The sequence below is a fragment of the Lonchura striata genome, chromosome 4A, assembly GCF_050655825.1.
Source record: "Lonchura striata isolate lonStrDom1 chromosome 4A, ASM5065582v1, whole genome shotgun sequence".
In the NCBI taxonomy this organism is placed as follows: domain Eukaryota; kingdom Metazoa; phylum Chordata; class Aves; order Passeriformes; family Estrildidae; genus Lonchura; species Lonchura striata.
The window spans coordinates 19,812,218-19,833,194 of record NC_140742.1 but is presented as its reverse complement, the minus strand read 5'-3'; the positions used below and the strand labels follow the sequence as shown (position 1 = coordinate 19,833,194).

The 20,977-nt window shown below is 40.0% G+C and overlaps 1 protein-coding gene across 9 annotated transcripts in view; it reads left to right on the top strand.

Annotated features, from left to right (window-relative positions):
• LRCH2 (leucine rich repeats and calponin homology domain containing 2) overlaps positions 1-19,250 on the top strand; it is a 49,937-nt gene extending 30,687 nt beyond the window's left edge. For 5 of the 9 annotated variants that reach the window (XM_021547484.4, XM_021547482.4, XM_021547481.4 and 2 more), the window contains 8 exons: positions 1,478-1,594; positions 4,167-4,211; positions 4,613-4,663; positions 5,721-5,778; positions 6,413-6,525; positions 14,527-14,664; positions 15,003-15,080; positions 16,225-19,250. In XM_021547484.4, coding sequence (XP_021403159.2) covers positions 1,478-1,594; positions 4,167-4,211; positions 4,613-4,663; positions 5,721-5,778; positions 6,413-6,525; positions 14,527-14,664; positions 15,003-15,080; positions 16,225-16,344 — 720 coding nt within the window. In that variant the 3' untranslated portion in view covers positions 16,345-19,250. Of the gene's footprint in view, positions 1-1,477; positions 1,595-4,166; positions 4,212-4,612; positions 4,664-5,720; positions 5,779-6,412; positions 6,526-11,464; positions 11,769-14,526; positions 14,665-15,002; positions 15,081-16,224 lie in introns of those variants that run through there. The other 4 variants (XM_021547483.4, XM_021547480.4, XR_014952418.1 and 1 more) reach the window with 3 other exon arrangements.
• Positions 19,251-20,977: the final 1,727 nt, after the last annotated feature.

Here is a 20,977-nt window from a genome sequence, read left to right as displayed (position 1 = left end):
CGAGACCCTTGGCCCCAGGGAAGGAGAAAATGGGGGAGACTGTTGCCCCAAAATAAGAAACTGTTGTTCTTTGGTACTTGATGAAGCATCCTTAAAGGAACCCTGTGAGCAGTCTTGGTCCATGCATGGTGGTGAGAGCACTGTATATTGAAAGAGGATGTCACGACAGCAAATTTTCTCCGGGTGTTGCCATGTGTGACATGGAAACTTAAGGTTTCAACTGTGTTTCCTGTGGAGGACTATGGTACAAGAGAGACTCCTCTTTCCATTTATGAACTGAGAATTGATTGAGTGGTGGTAACTTGATCTAGGGTCCAAGGTTTTGTCTCACTGTGTTTTGGTGGAAATTGGGTGGGGGGGAGGAGGAATGTTCTGAAGAGTTTTCATTCTGTTTTCCTGATGCCGTGCCTTGGTTACAGAAGAAGGGGGTGGCACAGGCTACCAGCTAGCTCCGACTCGCTCTCCCCTAGGCGCGAGCCACAAGCGGCCGCTCCCCGCCTCATCCACCAGCAGGCACAGGGCGGTGGTTCGGCCACTGGCTGTGGTCCCTTACCGACAGAAGCGGCTGATAAGAGTGGACCCATGTAGAAGGATCGAGGCAAAGGAAAAAGGGAAGGACCCTTGCTTGCGTCTCCGAGCAGTCTTTATTTCTCCCTGCGCTGGGAGCAGCACAGGTGACACAGCGTAACAACTTGAAGTAAAGGCAGAGGCAAAAGGACGTGAAGTGGAGAAAAATGGCGACTTTTAAATGGGGCCTGTCCCCAGGGGGGGAGACAGACTAACAACAAATCGAGGGCTAGATAGTAGGAGTATGGAGTGCATATATGTAAACATAAAAACAGATAGGGAAGGGGAAGGGGAGAGTGCATACTTAATATACCAATGAGTGAAAAGAAATATCATAACTGACAATGAAGCTTCTAGATAAATGGGTGTAGCAAATAATGACAGACAAGCTGCAGGGGCAGGATTTGGAAAATGGACAGGGAAAGATCTGGAAATAAGGGAAGTATATACCATGACTGACATGGGGAAAAGCAGGAAAACAGGTGTGTCAAACCATGACAAGGTGGAAAACAACTTTGGGGAGAGACTATTAGGAAAACTGAATAGGGGTAAATACGGACAAACCATTGCAATATTTTAAACAATTTCTTAAGCAAATAAACTTCAAAATCCCACTACCACATTTTCCTGTGTGTTCCTTTTACCATAGTGTAGGTTAATAAAGTTTTTTTTCTTTATTTCTAAGCTCGAGCCTGCTCTGCTCTGTTTCTGGTCACATTTCACAGCACTCATTTGAGAAGAATATATGTTCATGGGTGCACTGGCATTGCACCAGTGCCAACCCATGGCAAGCTTCAGGTCATACAGCTAGATTGGAGCAGGCAAACAATTAACCATTGTAGTTCATAATTGTGCTTATATGCAAAAAGGATGTTTACATTTTACATTAAAATATTTCTGACTATTATAGCCACTGGAAAACCAGAAGGATTCAGTGGATGAGCAGCACTGGCCAGAAACACAGCCAGTAATCTGGCAGAATGAAGAAAGAAGGAGAAGTAAACAAATTAGAAAAGAGTATTTCAAGGTAATGGGGGGGAGTGAGGGTGGGTGGCACTTCTTTTAATAAGAGTAGAAGAAACTATAAAACTAAATAAAGGTAGATACTCAAAGGTTGTAATGCTTTTAAATTTGCATGTAATATATAATTTTTTATTTTACTCTTTTGATTAATATTTATATGTATGTATTTAGGATAATTTGAGAGTGCAGGAAAATCAAGAGAAAAAATGGATAAAAGATTTTGTTTATCCTTCATATAAAAGAAAGTAATTAATTGTTGTTTTCTGGCAAAACCAAAAACTAATCTTGTCATTGGTTCTTCACCACCTATTTGGAGGAGTTTTTATTTATTTAGTTATGTACTTATTTTTAGTGCAAAGAAAAGATAAATTGCCTTTTTTTTTGCAGCATGGTTCTATGAGTGATTTATGCCTTTTTGATCTCATGGCAGTAGTTTTCATTTCAGAAGGAGTATTTTCAGTGTTCCCTTCCTGCTGTAGTGTGCACCCTCGGTCAGCAGGTGCCAGTGTCTGCTTTCTGCAGAACAGAGGGGAAGCTCTAGCAGCAGGGTAACATTTGTTTTGGGCTAAGTAGAAAAATAGGAGGGCTCTGAGCAGTGCTAGGTTGAATTAGAATTAAATTTGTCACTTAAGAAATAAGTTTCTTGGGTCTTCACCATCAAACATCTCTGTGAAATGCCAGGGAGCGTCAAAGAAATTAAATTCTCAGAGAACGGAGTATGCTATACATCTCAGATATCTTGTTGTGATTACAGAAGCTTTTTTTTTTCCCTGAAGGGATTATCAAATTGTATCCTCTTTTCAGGGTTTTCATCCTGAAATTAATTTTTTGCTGTGGCATTGAAGAAGAGAGAGAGAGAGAGAAACTTATCAGTAAAACAGAATTCAGTTTGACTGGTTAAAGAGCTGTGCTATCAGTACACAAGTGGTTCATCATAACTTACCGATCAGTTGTGAACTCTGTGATGGAAGCAGATGCCTGAAATCACATTACATACAGCTCTAGATGGGTCTCCTAAGTGAATTAAACAGCCTGTACCAGTAATAAACGAAACTGTTTCATAATTTCATTTGCAAAATCAAGACAATAAGCCACTGAAACAGAGTCTGTTTGCCTTGGCAAACTGGGAAAAAAAAATAAGCACCAGTGCTGTTGTGAGAAACCAGTGACAATACAGTTGTCTCTTGCTTAGCTGGCATTTGTGTTACATCATGAAGAGTAGTAGCCTGGCCACATACACCCCACAAACTTAGACTTTTGTAGTGATGATATTTTAAATTTGATCTGCATGGGGCTTCTCTATTTTTTAGTACACTTGATCTGTAGACAATGAAATACATTTATTTTTAAAATACCACTTTTGTAGATTTTCTCCTTCAATTTCTCCTTAATTTCCTCCACTTTCTGCTGTTGGAATCTGAGGTATTGATGATTCTGAAATTGTAAAAAGTCTCTGTCTTTCTGCTCCATTGCCAAAGAAGAAATCATAATTTGTCTGTGCTGGTTTTCAAGGTTGTTTATTCTTGCTTGTCTATAACATGTTCTGTCTGACCTGCAGCGGGTCTGTTCTGCAGGGCAGCGTGTGGGGCTCTGCCCCTCAGTGGGATGTTACAAACATTATATACCAGAAACTACGTGTGCTATATTTACAATAATGTGCCAATATCTATAATCTACATTGAACAGTGTGTCCCTAGCCTAAACCAATAGAAAAATGCCAACACTACAATGAAACATGGAGGGCATGAAGAAGGATAAAAAGGACAAGACACACCCAATTTCCTCTATCTTGTCCCCTTTAAACCCCTAGAGTCCTAAAATTTTACTTTTGCACCGGTGCCACACTTAATTATTACTTATATCAAACACTCAGAGCTTGTAATTCATCCTGTAAGATTGAAAACTCTTTTCCATGGACAGAGATCACAGACAGTGTCTTTGGGGGCTCTGTCCAGGGGGGTTCCTGACCCCTGCCAGGGTCCCAGACCTTCCAGGGCAGCCAGAGGGAAGCCATGGATTCCCACATTCTGCATAATCAGGGAAGTGGGGCAGTGATGAAACCAACACACAACAAAACAGAAAGACCTGTGGGTAAAGCACTGTCTTAAATACATAAAAGGATGTGATCAGACTTTGAAGTTTTAAAGGCAACCTTAATATTTTTTAATTTAATTTTTTGCAATGTCAAGGCAATATCCTTAAGTGTAAGCAATCTTAGTCACATAAAACATATTACAAAAGCAGCTTTCACAGGTTGCATAATTTTTTCTAAGAAATAATGCTTCATGTTAGCAGTTGTTAAGATCTTTTCACTTAGATCAGCTATCACATGCAGAGTTTACATTATAAAATTGTTTCGTTTTAAAATGCACTCTTCAACTAACCAAGATCTTGTCTAGCCTAGAAATGTCATGTTCTTTTCTGGTTTGTTTCTTTTTGTTCCGTTGTTTCTGTAATATGGCTTTTTTTCTCAGCAGCTTCATTAGTAATAAGTAACATCTGAGTGAAAGTAAGCCTTTTAGTTCAAATGAAAACCATGCTTTCATTTTAAAGTAATAATTTTGTGTGTTTTGCAGTACAAGTCTTCCAGAAAGAGTTCAAGTGGAAATGAAAATGATGAGGTGAGATGTAGTAGTTGTGTGAAATATTAAGAAATAAGTTTATTCTCTTGTCTTTTTTGAACAAATTAACTTTGCATTCCAAAGCCATAGCAGAAATAACTATTATACTCCTTTATTTGAAAAAAAAAAAGATCATGGTTTCCTGCTGGGGAACAGTAAGATGTTTGCTTTTTTTGGTAATAGCAAAATTAGTCCACCTATTAAGCAGAGGTGATGTAAAACTAATATTTGATATAAATAGCTAACAGTGGTTCCTTGCCTTATATATTTTAAATTTAGTTGTTGCCAGTTTGTAGCATACTTGACAAATGTTACATGTCTCATGGATTTCATAATTTCATATTTCTTGTTAAAGCATCATTTTTCATTTTTATAATTTCATCTCTTTGATTTCTTTTTAGCAAGACAGTGATAATATTAATGTGTCCCCACAGTCTCCTGTGTCGTCTGAGGTACAAATTTGTGGGTTTGTTTTTCATTCAACAAACATTTCTTTGTGTTCATTGTTGTCACCAGGTTTTCATGCAGATAGTAAGCTGTTAGTTTCCTTTAAAATTACAATTAGAAGTCTTTAATCGTAATAAAAATTCAAAAAGAGATAGAAACTAGAGACAGATACTACAACTTGTTTTACCTTTACATCTCAGGTCTCCCCTAGAGTTCTTTTTGACTGGTGTGAGGAAAGGTGCACTGCTTCGTCTCCATTATCTTTCCTGATGAAAATACTAATGAAACAAAAATCAAATTTGCCATATTTGATAGGCCTTCCTAAGGAAGACTGCTTTTCAGGGCACATAGTCATTGAGAGGATTTGAAGTTTATGGTTTAGTACTTTATACATCACCAGGAACCCAAAAGTGCTGACACTTCTCAAGGAGTTTCATCCTTCTCAATCCTGGGTGTCACCTTTGTGGTGCAGCCTTCCAGCTTCATTCAGGGGTGGCTGTGCCTGAAGTCTCACTGCTTAGCTCAAAATAAAGCAAATATTATTAACATTTCTACCTCATGTCAGTAAGCAGTCTGAGACAGAAGAATTAAAACATCGCCCAGAATACACTGGAATGAAACAAGGATATTTCTTGTACATAGCAAGATACTGAGTTCATTTCTCTTTTCGGATGGTGAAATGAGAAAAACCTGGTCTTCATAGGTGGAAGTAGATATTTCTTAAGAAATATTTTGATGCTAAACATTGGGAGAATAATTGCATTTGCATTGGCTTACAGCTGACTTAAACTCTGTTCTCAGAATGTTTTGCAGTAGTTTGAAATATTCTGTAATATATTTTAGGTAATCTGGTGCTGCTTTTCTTTCTCATTATGATAGTTTTATCTATATATAGTAAGGCTACATTAATTCCATTTATTTTATATTGTCCTTTTCAAAAGACTTTTACAGTTAAGCAGAAGGACTCTCCTTAGGCAAGAATAACTTAAACAGTGTCTTGATGGGAACAAAAGTTACTTCTTTTAATGAGTGGAAGAAAACTGACCTCATCTCTTTTAACAGGATTATGAAAGGACAGATAGTAACACTCATGGTCCGTTTGGTCTCAAACCAAGATCAGGTAAGCTGCTGTTCTCTAACACAGTGTGTTTATTTGCCAGGCTGCAAGAGGCAGTAAGCATAGCAGATGTCACAGTACAGCACTCAATTTACTTATTGCTGGAGAGTACCAGGGAAGGCACAGACAGCTGCTTTGACAAACAAATAATTGGAAGCTCCTTAAGTTGTAGAGTGATTTGTTTGGGTTTTTTTAGGGAGTTTTTTTCCCACTTATTTATTTTGTGCATACTTAGTCATTTTCAAAGGACAGGGAAACAGTACACAATTGCTCTTAAGGTTTAATGGCTTAAAGGCTTTATACTTAATTAAAAGTAAAACACAATGCAGATACTTTTAAAGCTAGACTGATATTCTTGAAGAAGCTCAGATGGGGTTGTATGTCTCATATTGATAGTTCATTATTTAAGCCAGTTCAGTCTCCATGCTTTCTAATTATCCATTTACACTTGAGTAAGATGATCTCTGCATTTTATTTGAAGATGTTTTATAGGCAGCATCTTGTCTAGCAGGATGCTTAAACATACTTGTTCTTCAAAGTTCTGCAGATTTTTTCCTGTTTTTATCCTCAGTTTTAGATCTTTAGTTTTTGAATGTTTTCAATTAGAATTCTGACTGACTTCCCTCATGTTTGACAGCTTTCAGCCGTGCCTCACGCCAGGACTATGGTGCAGTGGATCCTGGGTTTACTATGAGGAGGAAGATGGAACATTTAAGGGAAGAAAGGGAACAAATCAGACAGCTTCGCAGTGTAGGTACCATTGTGCAGTGCATTTGGTTTGCTCTGTTCCACAATTTAAATCTTCATTTTAAAGGCCTCCAAGTTGTTGCAGTTGTACAAGGGCATCCCTGTAGTGATGTTTCTTCCTAAGAAATTTCATGTAACAGGCCTCACTGGGACTTGTTTGAGTCCAACCAAAATGCTGACTGGGAACTAGTTGGGGTTGTTTTCTTTCTAAAAAACAAAGTGGAATGAATTTTTTTTTTTCTGAGGTTTTAAATTTTCTAGGGAAGCAGTATATCTGCTTGTGTTTGCTATTGTTTGACCTGAGATCTGAAGAAAAATTACTGTTTTTTAAATGGCAAAATGCTTTTTGAGTGTACACAGTTGCTACAAATGTCATGATCCTGAATGGGATCTACATTTTGGATTTCCAGTAAATTGTCTTTTGTCTAGTTCTGTTTTCAAGGCTTTTAGCAGTTAGAGTTAACTAAATGTTCTGGTTTAGGGCAAATTTAGGAGAAAACCTCCGGATGGAGCCCCTGGAAAGCAAACCCCTATAGCCCCTCCCCTCCACCTGGTTCAGGAAAAATTTCCTCGGAGAGAAGTGGGGAAAAACCTGTTTATTTAACAAGCAAAGCACTCCCCAGCATCAAAATTAAAAAAAAAAAAAAAGAACATCACCAGATGACAAAAACTCTTTGACTATTCGGAAGAGATGGCAAATTCAGAAAGTGTCTCCTGGGAGTGGTCACCCAGTTCTTGGTCTCTGACACTGGGAATGGCTGCTGCAGATCACCAAATGCAGGCTCTCGGTGTTTCTTGGTGTTTCCCAGGCCCCAGTCCGGAGCAGGTTGAAATGATATTCAGGAAAGGGAAAGGAAATAAAACAGTCCAGGGAAAAAAATTGGACTGCTTAGTTAAACTAACTAATAAGCAAAGGCAAAAGCAGAAGCAGGAGCAAAAGCAAGCAGGCAAAGCAAGCCAGCCAGCACTAGCCTCTCCTAGACAACAGACCATGTGGGGAGGTGAGCCAGCTGATAACAAGACAAAACAAACCTTCACTTTCAGGGTCTGTTCTGAAAGCGCAGAACATATTATCAAGCATAAACAGAATACACAATTGGGGATAGCAGTGCCATAATGTCACTCTAGGACATTCCACCCCTTATTTCCATAATGTCAACATACTACTAAATATCATGTAAAAACTTAATCAAGTAAAAACTTCCATCTTTCACTCCCTCTGACACATTTCCTTCCATCTCACTTGCTCAAACCTTAGACACACATTTCCTTCTGTCTCATGTCTGTGTGCTTTCATGTACAGACACTGGCAGTAACATCCAGCAAACAGTGATATTTGCACATGAGTCTCTCACCCCACAATCAGATCTCCCTCAGGTACACATTGTGTTGTTCCATCTCTGTGTATTATCCACCATGTACAACCTGGTCCCTGAGCAAAGACAATCCCACAAATGGGTTTGTCTGTAGTTGAGGCAGAATTAATTCACACTGCCTTCCCTAACAAACCTCTGACATGTGCCACTGGGACTTTCTCTCCATCTACTATATTCAGGGAATCAGATTGGGCAGGACCTGCTTGATTGGTGGAACCTCGACTGTTAACTAACCAGGTGGCTTTTGCCAGATGCTGCTCCCAGTTTTTAAAAGAACCCCCAGCCAATGCTTTCAAGGTGGTTTTTCACAGTCCATTGTAGTTCTCCATTTTGCTTGCAGGTGGTGCATGGTAGGGGATATGGTACACCCACTCAGTGCTGTGTTCCCTAGCCCAGGTGTTGATAAGGCTATTCTTGAATGAGTCTCATTGTCTGACTCAATCCTCTCAGGAGTACCATGCCTCCAAAGGACCTGCTTTTCAAGGCCCAGGATGGTGTTATGGGCTGTAGCATGAGACACAGTGGAGCTTTCCAACCATCCTGTGGTGGCTTCTACCATTGTGAGCACGTAGTGCTTGCCGTGGCGTGTCTGGGGCAGTGTCAATCTGCCAGGCCTCCCCATACTTGTACTTGGACCAGCATCCACCATACCAGAGGGACTTCACCCGCTTGGCCTGTTTGATGGCAGCACACGTCTCACAGTCATGGATCACCTGAGAAATACTGTCCATGGTTAGATCCACCTCTCGGTCTCGTGCCCACTTATATGTGGCATCTCTGCCCTGATGGCCTGAGGCATCATGGGCCCGTCGTGCTAGGAACAACTCTCCTTTGTGTTCCCAATCAAGGTCTATCTTTGACACCTCTATCTTTGCAGCCTGGTCTACCTGCTGGTTGTCTTGCTGCTCTTCATTAGCTCTACTTCTGGGGACATGGGCAGCATTGTAGCGAACCTTCAAAGGTAGATTCTCTACCTGGGTAGCAATATCTTCCCACTCTTCTGCTCCCCAAATTGGTTTTCCTCTACGTTGCCAGTTAGCCCCTTTCCACATCTCCAGACATCCCCACAGAGCATTGGCTGCCATCCATGAATCAGTGTAGAGGTAGAGCTTTGGCCACTTCTCCCTTTCTACAATGTCTAGGGCCAGTTGAATGGCTTGGACTTCAGCAAGTTGACTTGATCCACCTTCACCTTCGCTAGCTTGTGCAACCTGTCCTGTGAGACTCCATACAGCTGCTTTCCACTTCTGATTCATCCCTACGATGCGACAGGAACTGTCAGTGAATACAGCCTAATGTGTTTCCTCTGCTGGCAGTTGGTTGTATGGTGCAGCTTCTTCAGCCAGTGTCACTGGTTCTTCTTCTTCATCTGTGAAACCAAAACTTTCACCTTCGGGCCAATTTGTAATTACTTCCAAAATCCCAGGGCGATTCAATTTACCAATATGGGCACGCTGCATGATGAGAGCAATCCACTTGCTCCGTGTAGCACTGGTGGCATGGCAGGTGGAGGAAACCTCTCCTCTGAACATCCTCCCTAGTGCCGGTAGTCAGGGTGCCAAGAGGAGTTGTGCTTCTGTACCAATCACCTCTGAGGTGGCTTGGACTCCCTCGTAGGAGGCCAAGATTTCCTTCTCTGTTGAGGTGTAGTTAACTTCAGACCCTCTGCAGCTTTGACTCCAAAATCCCAGTGGTCGGCCTCGAGTCTCATCAGGCACCTTCTGCCAAAGGCTCCAGGACAGACCATGGTTCCTGTCTGACTAGAGCACGTTCTTCACATATGGTCCCGTCCTGACTGGGCCAAGGGCTACTGTATGAGCAATTTCCTGCTTTATCTGGGTGAAAGCTTGCTACTGCTCAGGTCCCCAATGGAAATGGTTCTTCTTGCGCGTGACCAGGTAAAGAGGGCTCTGTATGTTTGGACTGTACTCAGGAATGTGCATTCTCCAAAAACCTATAGCGCCTAAAAAAGCTTGTGTCTCCTTCTTGTTAGTTGGTGGGGACATAGCTGTGATCTTGTTGATGACATCTGTAGGAATCCGACACCGTCCATCATGCCACTTCACTCCCAGGAGCTGGATCTCTCAAGCATGTCCCTTCACTTTACTCTTCTTGATGGCAAAACCAGCTTCCAGGAGGATTTGGATGATTTTCTCATCTTTCTCAAACACTTCTGCTGCTGTCTTCACCCACACAATGATATCATCAATATACTGTAGATGTTCTGGAGCTTCACCCTTTTCTAGTGCAGTCTGGATCAGTCCATGGCAGATGGTAGGACTCTGCTTTCACCCCTGGGGCAGTTGGTTCTAGGTATACTGCACTCCCCTCCACATAAAGGCAAACTGAGGCCTGCATTCTGCTGCCAGAGGAATGGAGAAAAACGCATTGGCAATATCCATAGTGGCGTACCACTTTGCTGCCTTGGACTCCAGCTCGTACTGGAGTTCCAGCATGTCCGGCACAGCAGCGCTCAGCAGTGGAGTCACTTCATTCAATGCACGGTAGTTCACTGTCAATCTCCACTCTCCTTCAGATTTATGCACGGACTAAATGGGGCTGTTGAAGGGTGAGTGGGTTTTGATGACCACCCCTTGCCTCTCCAGCTCTTGGATCATCTTATGGATGGGAACCACAGCATCTCCAGTTGTTCTGAACTATTGAAGTGAAAATTGGTACCTGTTGCTCTTCTCCCTTCAGAAGTCCTACTCTAGATGGATTCTTGGGACACTCAAGGCAACGCATTCAATTGCCGGATGCCCTCTCTCACTACAGCTGCTATCCCAAATGCCCACCTGAGTGTCCTTTTGGGTCTTTCAAATACCCCCTTCAGAGGTCATCTAGGCCCAACATGCATGGGACCTCTGGGCCAGTCACAATAGGCTGTTTTTTCCACTCATTTCCTGTCAGACTTACATCATCTTCCACCAAGGGAAATTCCTGTGATCCACCTGTCACACCAGCAATAGAGACAGATTCTGCCACTATGTGTCTCAATGGAATTAATGTGCAATGTGCACCAGTATTGACCAAAGCCTTATATTTTTGTGGTTCCGATGTGCCAGGCCAATGCATCCACATAGTCCAGAAAACACGGTTTTCCCTTGCCTCTACCTGGCAAGAAGCAGGGCCCCTCTAAGCCTGTCTATCCTTCTTTCCTTGGGCATATGTCTTAGAGGTTCCCCCACACAATGATATCATCAATATACTCTCATGTTGTTCACATTTTTTATAGATAAGTTCTGCCACTGTGCATCATTCACGGCACACCACTGGTGCGAGATGTTTTTACTTTAGGACCAATAGAACTTGTCTGCATGATACTCTCTATAAAAGAGAGATGTATTTGAAATAAATCAGAGTTCTAATCTCAGCCTTCTGAATCGGAGTTCTTTCATACCGTCCTGCCTCAACAGTGTCATGTACCTTCTCTCCCTATCTGGGGAATGTCTACATTGGATACCAGAACCTCCGATCTGTACTGCTGAGATTTGGAGAAGGTCTTCTTTAATCTCCTTCCTGAGTCTCTCATTATTCTCCTTTATCTTGTCTTCTATTTTCTGCAGACGTGTTTCCACTGCTGCAATTCTGGCATGGGTTGGGCCATGTACTGCATCTGCATATGTTTGGAGCTTCTTCGCCATATCGAGCATGGTCTCATCCCTCTCATCCCGCTTCATTATTGCTAAAGCAGAAGCATATTCATATGGCCCAAGCCGTACAAGTTTTTGCCACATCACTGATGTACATGGTACCAAGTCTGGATTCCTAGTTGTTATTTCACTTGAGAAGATAATCTCTGCCACTGCCATTTCTCTCAGGCGTTGGATCCCTTTGAGTGTGCTGCATATAAAGATCATCTGCACACAGGTATCTTTGTACTACACTTCCCAGAACCCGTGCCCAGAGGCTCTGAGGTTTAGCCCCCCTCATCATTCCTTGATCAATGACAGGATCATGTGACAGGGATCCCAAATGTCTTGCCTCAGTACCATCCAGAATTGTAGCCTCGCCTGCAGCATCCCAAAGACGGACCAACCAACTAATTACAGACTCATCAGGTCGTCGATTGTAATCCTTTCTTAGTCCACGAAGGTGCCTTAAGGAAAAGGACTCGGTATTGGCCTCTGACCTTGTACTAATTGCTTTGACTCCTGATTTCACGTCAGCAGGCATTGAGGGTCCTTCTCCTCAATTATCATCATCATCGTCATCCACTGGTCGATTGGTCTTTTCTGTGCACTTTCCACTTCTCGTGCTAGCAGCAACAGCCATTGGTTGAGGCTTACAGTCTGGTTTAGCTGCTAGCTTAGGCTCACTGTCTGGTTTAGCTGCTAGCTTAGAGCCTGGGGTGTTGGCTGCAGCCTGAGTGACTGGGATAGCTGCTGATTTCGATTTCTCTCCCTGCCCCCCTTCCTCTGTCTGCTGCCCTACAGTATCTAGCAGGGTGCAATGAGCATGTGCCAGGGTGCAGCTCACTGCAATGATCTTTTTCTCCTTAGAGTTATCATGGCACTTCTCTTTCAGGTACTTCAGCACCTCAGCTGGATTCTGAATTTGTTCACATGGAAAGTCCCAGGCTATAGAGTCAGAACATTCCTTTAAGATTTGGCCCATATCCTCCTATTTCCCACACCACTCAGGATTTCTCACACCTAGGTCTACTCCTGGGTTAGGGGTCTTATCAGCCCCTCTAGAAATCTCAGCCCTCATTCTAGGGAGACTGCAGACTGTATAGAGAAAGCTTACCAGATTAAACACCAGAAAGATGGTGGCTTTAACCATCAGGGGAAACAGAACATTCTCTAATAGGGAGGTAAGAGATTCCAAGGACAAGAAGGAAAGCAAAGGCCTCATGCCCTGCTTCCCCTCATGCCCTGCTTCCCCTCTAACAAACTGGCTGCACAAGCATGACCATGAGCCATGCATTCCTGGAACAGACTTCAGCACCTTTATAAACCCCCTGCAAGCCATTACACCCAAGCCCAGCCCAATGGATATTCTGGTCAGTGCCCTTCTACTGCAAAAACTACCTATTAGGGACAATACCAGAGCTATTCCTGAATAAGAAAATAAATCTAGGGACCATAGAGGGATTAAGATCTCAAAAAACCCTAAGGACCAGAAACACATGCAGTCCTTCACCCCAAGAGACACTATGAATTCAATCAACATAGCCAGTAACTGTTCTATACCAACACAAAGTAATTGGAACCAAAATATGATTAGAACAGGGGTTTTTCCATTCTCTCCAGGCACGAGATGGGCAGCAAAATATTTGTCCTAGTTTAGGGAAAATTTGGGAGAAAAACCTCTGGAAGGAGCCTCCAGAAAACAAACCCCCATTACCCCTCCCCCACTGCACCTGGTTCAGGGAGAATTTTCTCAGAGAGAAGTGGAAAAAAACCTGTTTATTTAACAAACGAAACACTCCCCAGCACCAGAAAATGAACAACACCAGATGACAAAAAACTCTTTCACCACTCTGAAGAGATGACAAATCCAGAAAATCTCTCTTGGGAATGATCGCCCGGGTCTGGGCACTGGGGATTGCTCTCCAGCACTGGGGATGGCTGCTGCAGATCACAAAGCACAGCCTCTCGGTGTTTTCCCAGGTCGCAGTCCGGAGCAGGTTGGAATGATATTCAGGAAAGGGAAAAAACAGTCCAGGGAAAAATTTGGATTGTTCAGCTAAACTAACAAGCAAAAGCAAAAGCAGAAGCAAGAGCAAGCAAGCAAAGCAAGCCAGCAAAAGTAAGCAAGCAAAGCAAAAGCCAGCCAGCCAGCACTAGCCTCTTCTAGACAATGGGGGGAGGTGAGCCGGCTGATAACAAGACAATACAAACCTTCACTTTCAGAGTCAGTTCTGAAATCGCAGAACATAATATCAAACATAAACAGAACACATGATTGGGGATACAAGCACCATAATGTCACCCTAGGGCACTAAATCATAGCTGCTTTGCTATTTTGAGGTCAGTGCTTATATGTGGTGTACCTTCTATGAAGGGTTTTTTTTTTTGTCTCCACAAGCAGTGGAGTCTTGTTTGCTGGAGTGGGAAAAACCATTGTTTGCCTTCTCTGTTTTGCAACACAAGAGTGGGCCCTTGGCCACTAGAGCTTAACTTTTATCTGTACAAGTGAAATAGCCTTTCCCACATTCATGTTCCCTTATTTTTATTTTCCTCTTTCTCATAAAATGCTGTATGGTTTCAACTCACAGATTCTGCCCACTAAGCACTGATCATATATATTCAGCACAACACGTCTGTCCTTAAGTTCTGTGCTTTCCTGTTATGAGCAGTGAGTTTTTTGTATGGGCTTGAGAGCTGTGTATTCTGGTCATTGTTGGCAGAAAAGACATGTCTCAATGTATGTTGTTGTGTCATTTAAAAAAACCCCACAAAATAACAAAATGCAAGAAAAACCCAACAATACAAACAAAAGAAACACAGGGCCTATAAGGAGACAAGGATGTTTATACTGAGTAAAGCATAAATTTATTCTGTTTATTTCACTTTAGTATTAAAATGTTCCTTTTAAACATCTACATGCTTTAAAATACCCTGCTTTTAAAATGGAAAACTAGCTAATGTTGAGAGTAACTTACTTATGGCCTTTTTCCTAGAATCTTGAATCCAGGTTGAAGGTAATTTTGCCAGATGACATTGGAGCAGCATTGATGGATGGAGTGGTTCTTTGCCATTTAGCCAATCACATAAGGCCACGTTCTGTTGCCAGCATTCACGTCCCATCGCCAGCAGTGGTAAGGCATAAATAATTTATTTAACTTTTGGTACATCTTACATGAAAAGAAGCTTTTGAATTTCAGTATTAAACATTGTGACTCATATTTACCGCATTGATTTGCTACATTACTCACTTGGTTTTTCTTGGAAGAAGCATTAAATGAAGCTTAGAAGTTCAGTTTAAGAGCTATTTTCCTCATGAAGACTCCTATGAGTCTTCATAGAAGAGTCATGAAGACTCCTATGAGTCTTCATAGAATGTGTCTTGTGTTTTAGTAACTGTTAGTGAATTTACATCAGAAATACAAACTCCTTCATGAATGCCTGATGAAGATCTAATATCCTGTCTTCACAGCCTAAACTCAGCATGGCAAAGTGCCGAAGAAATGTTGAAAACTTTCTTGATGCTTGTAAAAGATTGGGCGTTCCACAGGTACACTAATTGCTTTACTGATTTGTTAATAACCACAGAAAACATCAGCAAATACTGAGTTTGGAGGGTTGGGGGAGCGTTATTATGACAAATGATTGACAAGAGGAAGCAGTAGTGATTATGACACTGACCAGAGAGCTGATGGTCTGAAGAGAAGTTCCATTCCAGGCTTATGGGGTGAACTTGAGGAAGCTACTTTATGGGTTTCTAGTCAGTTCTTAATAGTAAAACTAATACTGAGCTCCTTGTAGTGTATATTGTCATCTAAACAAAGGAATGGACTTGAGAGGGTAATGTTTTATTACTTGAAAGTCTTGAGTTTAGTAACTCATTTTGGCATCAATTCAGTCTGCCTAGGAAATATCCTACACTTACAGAAGTCTGTAGCCTGAATGATTGGCTGTCTTTTTTAGCATGGCTGTAGCTGCAGCCCCATTATTTGTGCTTCTGTTGCCCAAGTGTATCCTCTTACCTCCTTTTATGAGGGATAAAAAACTTTAAAAATAAATAATTTCCTGCATATTATGAGACAAAAAATTCCCTTGATCTTCTTTAGTGCAAGAAGAAAATTAGTTGATAGATTTAGAAGCTGGTTTGCTGTCTCACGTGGAGCCACAGGCCATGCAGAAGCTAGAGGTGCTGAAATTTATGTTGTGAATTACTTGTAGCACCAGCTGGCAGTTGGGAAGATTGTCCAGCTTGTGCTGATTTTTGAGATTGAATGATGACTTTCTTGGAGAATCATTCATTATTGAGTCTATTAGCACTTTTAAGTTATCCCAGGGGAAAGATTGTTAATAAAGTGGCAAAACAAGGGAAAGGGAGAAGAAGGCCACTGAGCCAACAGTACCCACCAGCTTGTTTTTCTGACTCTGCTTATGAAAAGAAAGTCCTTTACTTTAAGAATTTAGCACTCTTTTATATGTCTTCTGATATTGTCATAGTTTAACACTTCAAACAGATTACAACTATAACAAGTTTCTATGCGTTCTGTTGCTGTAGAGTACCACAGGGACATTTAAGCCCAAAGGTGTTTTCTCTGCAAGTGTCTTCCTGACATGTGTGTGGCTTCAGAGAATATGTTTTTTACCTGCCCTGGGGACAAAGGCATGGAACTGGTTAAATGTCCTGTGTTCTTTTGCAGGAGAGACTTTGCTTGCCTCATCACATTCTGGAGGAAAGGGGTCTGGTGAAGGTTGGCCTCACAGTTCAAGCTCTGCTTGAGTTGCCTGCATTGAAAATATCTCAGCTTTCTTCCATGTGACACAACTTCTTGACAGCTAGACAGCTTCCCATTTGCTCTGTTAGAGATTTCTCTGAGGCACTTCAGCCACCTACATGGGAACACCCAAGCCATCAAAAACTAAAACCTGTCCAGATGTTGTAGAGAGCCTTATTTTGGAGTTGTGTATGAAAACCTTGGAGTCAGTTCACAGTTAAAAGAACATAACAATTGTTTTTCTTCTCTTTTGTAATTGGATGTACAAAGAGAATGTGGTAGCATCAGGTTCTCTTTCTAGTTAAGTTAAAAGCTGCCATTTAACGTTTCAGTGTTAGAGTTAAATGCTGGATTTCTTTTTTTTTACATTGAAAATGTATAAATTACTTTTGAAAGTACAAAACACACCTTCTGTCACTTTAGTTTTTTGAGTCAATCATTTGATTTAAATATAAGTCAAAAATATAGCGATGGTATGATGGTAAAAATTATGATGGTATGATGGTAAAAAATGAGCAACTGATCACTTGTAATTCCCTTTCACTCTCTGAAAGCTTAATATTTGCGTTCCTTGTTTTTTGCACTCCTGATTGTAACTTACGCACTTCTGACATTGCCAGTATTGAGTCTGAGTGTCTGGTGATTACACAGAACAGGATACAATGAGAAAAGGACACAGATTATTGAGTTTTCCCAGTCTTTTAGGTTGGTGCCAAATATTTTTTTTCAGTTGTACTGTAGATTGTTTACCTGTGAAGTGCCTGTGTAATTGATAACTCTTAATAGTCTTAAACATTTTTGAACTTTCTTTGTTTAAAATAGATAAAATAGAAATTTTTAAATATTTTAATAGTTTTTTTGTAAAATCAGTATGTGAAGATTCAAGTAATACTTCACATTTTTGATGTTGGGTGTTTTAAGTTTGTTGCACAATTTAATTGTTGTCTAATAATTAGAAAATACTGTAAATACTTTTTATTTATGATAATTAATTTGATAATACCTAATTAATTTGGTTTATTGTATTGTTGGACAAAAACAATGTTGTCTACTTTTCTTTGTTTGGGACAAACAAATACACATGATGGATAAGACAGGAGGACTAGTGATTCATAGAGAGTAATTTAGGACATTTTGATAAAACCGCCAAAATCTCAGGTTTACACTGTGATGTTCAGGATTTTATGTAATATTGCTCCTGATCTCACATGACATTTTTACAACAGATACATCCATAATTTAGCTGGGAATTATCAGTGTTTATCTTTTTAGTGTTTGTAGGGTTTATTGTGTAATTTACCTGAGTGTGGCATTAGCACACAGGTCAGTTTGTACAAATGTCACTGTGGTGAGAAATTGGATCGATTAATGTGAAAACAAAACATTTCCTCTGTGGTGTTCTTTTGAAACTTCTGAGTTCATGTATTTGTTTGCTTCTGCACAAATTCTTGGTGTGTTGAGAATATTTTGAAACCATACACAGTTGCTTCTCTAAACAAGTTGCAAATAATTTCATAATTTTGGTAGTAGATCTGTTTGTTTTAGTTTGTTCTTCATGAATAGGTATCTCAATTAAAAAAATGTTTTTACTGCCACAGATTTTTTATTTCAGGCTAAGTTATTTTCAGTTGAGGGATATGTTTGCCGGGCATGTGGCAAGATTTGATTCTGTTCTTTCCAATTGACCAAGACCCTATGTAAGATAATTCTTCAAAGAATGAGGGAAGAGTGTTGTCTGTTCCTTCTACTATAGTCCTTAAGGGCAATAGCTGATAGGAAAAAAAACTTTTCTGATGATAAGTTTAAAAATACCACTTATTTTAAAAACCATTGAAATAACTTTGTGTACATGTAATAGTTAAAATCCACTATTACTCATATAGTGTTGTCTTAAAACACAGCTTATGGAGTGGCTGGTGTATAAATTAATTTGTAAAGTCCTAGATATAAACCATAGGTTAGATAAATATGTGTTTAAAGAACTGGATTGCTTTGACATTTGAAATATCGTATTTCAAATCTATCTTTAATTGATTCTTGTATCTCTTCTAATTGTTATTTTAGCAACTTCAGTCTCTGTTTTCATTAGTGGCACTATCTGAAAAGTCATGCAAAAACTAATGAAAAAGTTATAATTCACTTAGCAAAATGCTAGCCTGCTACATTTAGAAAATCCAGACACTCAAAAAGAATAAGTCTCTGTCTTTCATTTTACTGTTTTTGCTACTACCAGAGCAAAGTTCTAGTTCAGTGTTAGCTATGGAAGTGCTAACTATAAATTGTCACTTTGTTATCTGAAAACTGATCTCCACTGTTATTTCATTGTCATATTTAAAAAACATTTTCTGATCTTAAGGTAACATTTTTCCTTCTTGAACTAGTTTTATTAAGTTACATTGCAGTATAAACATTAAGAATTCCCTTGATGGAGCATGGCAGCTGCTGACTACTTAGGGGTTTTGCAAACTTCTTAGTAAGTTGAAAACTGGATATGAAACTTATGTACTAATTTTAAATGGAAATCTACTAAAAAAAATTTTTTTTTTTTAGTACTCTGCAGTTCTTTCCCACAGACTTGCTACCAACAGTCATGCTTTGCCATTCCTTGGAAATTATTATGGCCACCTTCTTGCTTATGGGGAAGGATAGTCATGAGTCTTCCCTTTTAGCATGGCAAAGATTAAAGCCTTCAAGTACACTTAGGAGCAGTCTGAAAAAAGACCCACTGTGCTTGGAATAATCTTTTTCTCATCTCTTAACTGTTTTTACTACTAACAATAATAATTTAAAACCTTGCTAACATTGTCTCGTACCCATTGTTATTTCTTTAACAGCAATTTCAAAAATGATACTAAAAATATTTGAAATTTAAGTTTTCATTTCCAGGACTTTGGAGATAGTTGTATCTTCTCTGTACAAGAATTTGCATATACTCTATTGCTTTTACCCTCTCCTTTTGATTCCCAGCATCTTATTTTTGTTCATTCTCAGATCTAGTGCATTCAGGCTGTTGGTTACTCTGGGCCACTTCCAATCTTCCTTTTGAATTTTTTAAAGGAATTGCTCCAGTGGCACTGGTGAACCATTGTGATTCCAGAATCCATGCTCCAAACATTTCCAGTGTTTGAGATATCCATCTTCCATTTTGTTTAGGATTTGTTTAGTACTTAATACAGCTGATAGGAAGTTCCTGCTCAGTTCCTGTTGCACTCATTCTGTTTTCACTTACAACATGAAGAAAAGTCAACATTAAAAGCTTTAGGAAGGTGCATTAAGTTTTCCTAATAAACTTTGCAATAATGTGGCATGAATTGTAAATTAGAGTGGATCAGCATAGTGGCAGGGTTTCTGGCATTGTGTATTTTTTTCTGTGTTTTGTGTCACTGGGTATAGTATGTTACATGTGACTGAACTTTCACTTGAGCAATAATGTCCCAGATATGGTGAGGTCTTACAGCAGTGACAGTAAAATAATCGTTGTGAAGTGTGGTGTCTTCCCAGAGAGTATCTCAGAAATGCTTTTTATCTGTTCTTCAGCACTGCTCACTGGGGCACTGCTGGGGTTGCAGAAACCATCCAGACCACTAATCTGGAGGATTTCCAAAATCTAACCAAGAACTATGAACATAAAATAGGGAGGAATGGATTTGAAACAATAAATAACTGACATGAATAATAAGATTTTTTTTTTTTTAATCCTAGGCTTTATTGAAGTCAAGGCAAGTTTTACCCTTGAATTCAGTAGATTTTTGCCTTTTTGTATTTGTGGAGCACCTGAGCTGAAGACTGTAGCAAACGTGGCTTAAACTTGTTTGACACTAGCAAACTTTAGTGGCAGATTCTTGACTAATATAGTAACCTCTGGTAAGTCAAATGAAGTTGTAAAATGTTATATGGATACATTTAATAAAAATTTTCTGATAAGCCAAACAGTATTTAGATGGTAGGAAAAATTACATTGAAGTGAGGTGGGAAGGTGTTGTTACCTCAATAAAATTGTAGGTGATGACAACCATTAGGTTTTTACTGCACTAAAAACTTAATTTTAAATACCATATAATTTAGTGGCAGTCTCATCAGATTTTGATGTAAATCTGTAGCTAAATCCAAACAAAAATGAAGACATCTGTTTTCACTAACTTTCATATGTCATGTTGGTACTAAAGAGAAAGAGAGATGGATGAAGGTCTGGCACTTCTTCCTTTTCGTGATTCCTTAAGTGTTTATTTGAAAGGCTGATTCCACTGATTTCAACTGAAAGCAACCTCTGTGAGTTTTTAGCACTTCTGCAGATAGGAGATGTGGTTTGGTATTGGCAAATCAAATCTCACTTCCCATACCAAATCAGGCTAATGTGTTTTTCTGTTAGAGGATCTCTACTTGAAAATCCAAAGTAAATAAACACACCCGAACACACAATTTGGAATTAAGAAAATGTCATTAAGACCAGCAATGGGAAAGGCAAAGTAGTGTTATCCAAGCAGAGAGTGCTCTGAATTGATTTCACATTGAATCACTTCAGGAAAAGCCTTCAGTCTTAGTAAAGAAGGAAGTGTTTTGTAGCTGAGGGATGAGGATCCTGGAGTGCATGGAGCTTTCAACAGAGCTTAGAACAACAAGGGATTTGCCATCTTTGTGTTCCCAGAGCCCGTTTGGTTTGGATAACTCCGTCCCAGTG